The 6,576-nt window shown below is 33.1% G+C and overlaps 1 protein-coding gene across 1 annotated transcript; it reads left to right on the top strand.

Moving 5' to 3' along the window:
- Positions 1,798-3,725, top strand: LOC107631884 (delta(8)-fatty-acid desaturase 1-like). The gene has a single exon (XM_016335463.2). The coding sequence runs from the start codon at positions 2,176-2,178 to the stop codon at positions 3,520-3,522; it is 1,347 nt and encodes a 448-aa protein (XP_016190949.1). The 5' UTR covers positions 1,798-2,175; the 3' UTR covers positions 3,523-3,725.

Consider the following 6,576-nt stretch of genomic DNA (forward strand, 5'->3'; position numbering starts at 1 on the left):
ACCTAATGATATTTTAATATGTCTAAATGTGTTTGGACTAAAAAATATGTATATCAAATAAATGTTAAATAAATATTATGTTTAAAATTTTGGGATAAGTATTGTTTTGGTCCCTAATGTTTAGGGTCAGAATCAAAACTGTTTTTCGCATAATTTTTTATTTAAAATCATCCCAAACGTTTTATTTCGTATTAAAATCGTCCTTTTAATTTTTTATAGAGAAAAATACCCTTCACTTCTACCATCACCTTTACCACCACCACCTCCCTTACTCCCACCAAATACTAATAATCAGATTCAAGAACACCAACAATAACACATTATTCAAATTCAAAAACAACAACATTAAATTCAACAACAAAATCAACACACAACAACAATAAAATCAGAAAATAACAAATCAAAATCAGAATTAAAAGCAAAAATAAAAACAAAAGCAGATACAAAAGAAGAAGAAGAAGAAGAAGAAGAAGAAGAAACTCAAACAGAAGCAGAAGCAAGAAGAAGCGGAAAGCACAGGCCGAAGCAAGAAGCAGAAGGCGAAGCAGAAAGCAGAGACCGAATTATTAATATATTTATATATAAATACATGTGTGGTTTGATTTATTTTTATGTGTATTTATATGTTAATATGTATTTTATACTAATAACTAATTTTAGTATACATATAACATTACTCAACATAAATAAGTGGCAATTAGGGGTGTACATGGTCGGATTCGGTCCGGCTCCGAACACTTTAGGGACTAATTTAATGTGAGGGTCTCAAAAATAAACCCGGTCATTATTTTGGGTCGGGTCTGGACCATAGCTCGGGTCACCCGAACTCGGCTCGGTGGCCCGGTCATCATACACAATTAATATTTTGTGTTATTAGTGATGGATGATAGCTATTTTTATGTGGAATTTAAATATTGTAAACCTTAATATTTTGTGTTATTAGTCATTATAAGATTATAAGTTAATGTTTTATGTTTAAAATGCATAATATTATGTTATTTGTATTGATTTAAATATTTAGTGTTATTAGACAATATTAGTATTGATTATGGTTATGCTTTAATTTTAGAGAAGAGTTAATGCTTGTTATATTTTTTTAAGTGAATTTTACTATGTGAATTGTGAAATAATAGTTGAAAATTAGGTGATTTTTACATACTAAAGACCCGATTTTCATTCAATTTTTATCCGATTTTCACCTAACCCAAAAATGCATAAATTTCATTGGGTTTAGGATCGGATTAGAATATAAAAATTAAGCTCGGTCTATATTTCGAGTCGGATCTGGATTAAGTCAAACCCGTGTGGCCCGTACACCCCTGGTAGCAATAATGTTTTCGGTTTTATACGTACCCTTAATGTTTTCGGTTTTATACGTACCCTTATAATTAAGGTCACCAGCCCAGCAGCTTCCATTATATACGTACGTATGGTTTCTTGTCGGTTAATTTATTTTCTCACAAACTAAAATAAAAACTGAAAGAAATATAATTATTTTCAAAATTTATTCCCAAAGTGTTTTTTTTTTTTAATTATTAATCAATATGTCACCATTCAAAAAGAGTGGTATTAGATATTTGTGTGTACAGATAATAACAACAATAAAATATAACCAACATTTTCCTTCTATTGCTTCTAATTTCTAAATGAGACTACTTATATGGTTAAGTTATAGTATATTGGAAATAATTGTGTTGATAAACGTGTTCCAGCACACGTTTGCTGCCTGGCTGGTACCTTAACAGCACGCTGCCTTGCTCGTTAAGCGTTAACAACATAACAAAAAAGACTTATTTTTTCCCATGTGTGGTTAACTGCCTTAACGGCTATAACTTAAAACCTAACAATTCTGTTAATATAGAAGTTATAAATCTTCCTAGCTAGGAGAAACAAGCATCCAAACCTAACACAAAAACCAAAAAAAGGAAAGAAACCGAGAAAAAGAAGGGGTTTTAGGTTCCCTCAATATCAATCCAGGTCCCTTGATCAAAGGGATTCTCTGCATTGTATTCGTAGAATCAGATACTTCATCATCTTTCTAGATATCTTTCTGTGAATGAATCAAGAATAATATAGTTATATACTTCCATTTTTTGTTATTCTTATCCCTTGGTTGATATAGATACACATATACATAGTTTTGACATCATCATAATCAAGATCAAGATCAAGAACATGCAGGGGGTTGAGAAGAAGTACATAACCCCTGAGGAGCTGAAGGAGCATAACAAGGCAGGGGATTTGTGGATTTCAATTCAAGGGAAAGTTTACAATGTCACAGATTGGGCCAAGGATCACCCTGGCGGTGATGTTCCCATTCTAAACCTTGCAGGCCAGGATGTAACCGACGCATTCATCGCTTACCATCCCGGCACAGCATGGCAATATCTGGACAAGTTCTTCACCGGCTACCACCTCAAAGACTACAATGTCTCCGAGGTTTCCAAGGATTACAGAAAACTCTGTTTCGAGTTTGCGAAAATGGGGCTATTCGAGAAGAAGGAGCATGTTACTCTATACACACTGTCTTCCGTTGCTGCCATGTTTGCCATGGTGGTGTACGGTGTCTTGAAATGCACAAGCGTCTGGGCTCATCTGGGATCGGCCCTTTTGCTTGGTTTGCTTTGGATGCAGAGCACATATGTTGGACATGATTCCGGCCACTATGAAGTTATGTCGAGCCGGCAATACAACAAGTTTGCACAGATTCTTTGTGGGAATTGCTTGACAGGGATAAGCATTGCATGGTGGAAGTGGACTCACAATGCACACCACATTGCTTGCAATAGTCTTGACTATGATCCTGATCTACAACACATTCCGGTTTTTGCCGTGTCTTCACGGTTCTTCACCTCAATGAAATCTTACTTCTATGATAGATGCCTCAAGTTTGATGCTCTATCTAGGTTCTTGGTGAGTTACCAGCACTGGACATTCTACCCTGTGTTGTGCTTTGCAAGGCTAAACCTTTATCTTCAGACCTTTCTGCTATTGTTTTCGTGGCGGCGCAATGTCCCGGACAGAGCTTACAACATTGCTGGGATCCTTGTGTTCTGGACTTGGTTCCCACTCCTTGTTTCTTGCCTGCCAAATTGGCCGGAGAGGGTGATGTTTGTGGTTGCAAGTATGGCTGCATGCTCCATTCAGCACCTCCAATTTTGCCTCAACCATTTCTCAGCCAATGTGTATGTTGGGCCGCCAAGTGGGAACGATTGGTTCGAAAAGCAGACGAGTGGGACACTGGACATCTCTTGTTCATCTTGGATGGATTGGTTCTTTGGTGGGTTGCAGTTCCAGCTTGAGCACCATTTGTTTCCAAGATTGCCAAGGGCGCAATTGAGGAAGGTTTCTCCCTTGGTGATTGATCTTTGCAAGAAGCATGGTTTACCTTACAGGAGTTTGTCTTTCATAGAGGCCAATATATGGACCCTCAAGACCCTAAGAACTGCTGCATTGCAAGCCAGGGACCACACTATCCCTCCCCAGAATCTGCTATGGGAGGCTTTCCACACTCATGGTTGAACACAGCATATATAGTTGACAATCATACACCTTGTGGTGTTAGTTTTATTTGTTCATGTTCTATGTATATCTCAATAAGCTAAATGGTATTCTTGTACAGTTTTCTTCTGGAAATGATGTTAAATTGCTGCACATTGCATGCAAGTAACATTAGCCTTATGTATCTATCGGGATTATATGAAAATCTCCTCTCATTTGCTACACTTTTGCTTTTTCAAAATTAAAATTAAATTTTCAAACATAATTTTGCAAAACAAAAATACTAGCTGCCTAAACCTATTTTACTAAGTCCAACCAAGTCATAATACTTCTTTTTCTTAGTTTTGGTGCTTCTTTTTCTCTAGTTTCATTTCTCCTTCTCTTTCTTTTTCCTCCTCCTTCTTATTCTTATTCTCCTTTTTTTATTTGATTTCTTCTCATCATTCCTTCTCCTCCATCTTTAATTCTAAATATATTCATGAATAACTTATTTTAGAAGCATATTTAAGACATAAATATAAAGAAATAAATATTTTTTATATATCATACAGATACATAGACTAGTATCACATAAATTAAATACATGGGTTATGCATCAATTTAGTTAGTTAATTTTAGTCTTTAATTAGTTAGTTTTTAATGTTAAAACTCCTCCTGATTTTTTATGTACAAGGATTATAGTTGTAACCTTATCTCTGGTTTGAAATTTGGTAGAGCTCACATTGATGACACATTGTTACTTCAATTCTTTCATTCATTCACTGTATATAGACACAACAACAACGACAACAAATACTAACAATAATTAAGAAAAAAAAAAAACTTGGGAAAGAACTGTGAACGTAGTTGCAGGTTGAAAACAGTGAATGAATGAATTCATCAATTGAGCTGATCGAATAGAAGGTCTGTGGGTGTGGGTGTCGGGTTTAATAGTTACTAAAATCCAAAAGGGGTACAACAATAATGAGTGCCAAAACTTCGATGTGAATTACACATAATAATTAAGAAAAGTTTAGGGCAGTAACTTTATTAAATTCTGCCTAGTATGTAATCAGTAAAGAAAAGTGAGCCATTGGATGAAATTTCACACCAATCTCACATCATTAAAATCATCATTAATGGCTATTTGATGGTTACAAATCACAAAAGTTGCTCTAGCATTCCTCTAATAATTAAAGGTAGGTATATGAATGTAACCGATTTAAATTAGTTGAGTGATTAATTTATTTATTTATTTAAATATAATTTTGTTAAGAAATTATTTAGAAGTGAAGTTAATTAGAGTCAATTAATTAAAAAATAGGAGACTCAAACTTACGATTTTTAGGTGAGTATAAGAAAATTATGTCATTGAGTTATAGTTTATTGGTGGCTTATGTTGTAATTGGTTCTTTAGACTTTTTCGTTTAAATAAATATCGAGAGTTTAAGTCTTTTCTAATACATACACTAATTTATTGGCCAACAACAAATCTATTTTTAGTTTTTTGCATTATTTCTCAACTCGACAAACTAAAAACAAATTCATTACAGATCTAAATTCTATTTAAGGAACTACCGCTAACCAATAAATATTAAATCTCAAACATCGAATCTCTAAATAAAATTTCGATGTACAACAAATTAAATTTTAACTTATTTAATTGATAATCATATTATGTGTACACAAAAAACCAAATATTAAGTCACAAAAAAAAATATTAATCACTAAAAAGAATAATATAAACTCCGTTTTTACTACTACAAAAAGAATCCAAATAGATACTCAGCCCAGTATAAAATGTTATGGACGACCGAAATTACAACTTGGGTCTATCTCCATTTCAAAAGGTTCATATGAATCACACATGAGGCACACGGGTAATGTGAAACAATATGGAGGAAAGTGAGCCTAAACTGCCTGCCAGTGAGTTGTTTCTTTTTTTTCAAGAAAAATAACGTTATATTATTTTTAGTATAAAAAAAAATAAAAATACATATAGCCAGACATGAGCCACTTTTATTGACATATCACATGGTTAGCAATCCTTGATAGGTGGAGGACTTAATTAACGTGTCACGTGGCATGGGGCCATGGATCAGCCAATTGCGATATTTAAATCTAATTAACATTGCCTCTTAACTCTTTAGTCTGATAATGTCAATAGACAGATTCTATTTGCTCATACTAATTCTGTCCTTGCTGTTATTAACTTATCATTTATTACGATTATTAGTTTAGTAGCAACCATAGATTTGCTTGGTGGTTTAATAGCTAAGCACGTCAAATCAAAATGAATTAAGAGACCCCATTTGTTCGCCAAAAGTTCAGGACATCATCGATCCCACCGTCAATTCTTAGGCTCCAAATAATCTCCTCCTCTATTTCATCGTCCTGCTTCTGTAATCATAATAAAAGCTTGCTTTCTAATTTTATTGTCCTTTAAAGGGAAGCATATTATTAACACACACCTGAAACGAGTAATCATGATATGACTTATGACCACAAATATATTTTTTGTATAGTATTTTCTTAACTTTTAATTATTTCTTTCAAAATTATTTAGATATATTAAATGTTTTAAAATACAGAAAACGTTGACTACTTTTTTTAAATTAAAATTAAAGGAATAATTAAAATAATAACATGCATTTATGAGAATAAATCATTCCTCTGGTAAAAATCTCTATGAGCTGTGTTATCTTTCATCATTTCCAGAGTTAGTAACTTAAAATACAAGCAGACATTGAGCACATCGTGTGTCGACCAAATCAGGACCACTTTGCTTATTTTCTTAAGTCTGGTGGTTGCATCACGTTTTGCGATGTTTATAATAAAAGTAAGGAAAAGTTTAGGGGGACAACACACCAATTTCACACCATTAAATCATTATTGATGGCTATTTAATAACTACCAATCACAAAAGTTGCTGGTCCCTAACATTGCTCTAAAAGTAATACCAATTATACTGTGTTTGGAGTCTAAATTTTTGTTTAATTTATTTTTTATAATAAATTTTAAATAATTTAATTTTTATATTTGAAATTAAAATTAAAAATTTTTTTGACAATTTAATATCAAATATTTTTTCAGAAA

The sequence above is a fragment of the Arachis ipaensis genome, chromosome B03 (genome assembly GCF_000816755.2).
Source record: "Arachis ipaensis cultivar K30076 chromosome B03, Araip1.1, whole genome shotgun sequence".
Classification (NCBI taxonomy): Eukaryota; Viridiplantae; Streptophyta; class Magnoliopsida; order Fabales; family Fabaceae; genus Arachis; species Arachis ipaensis.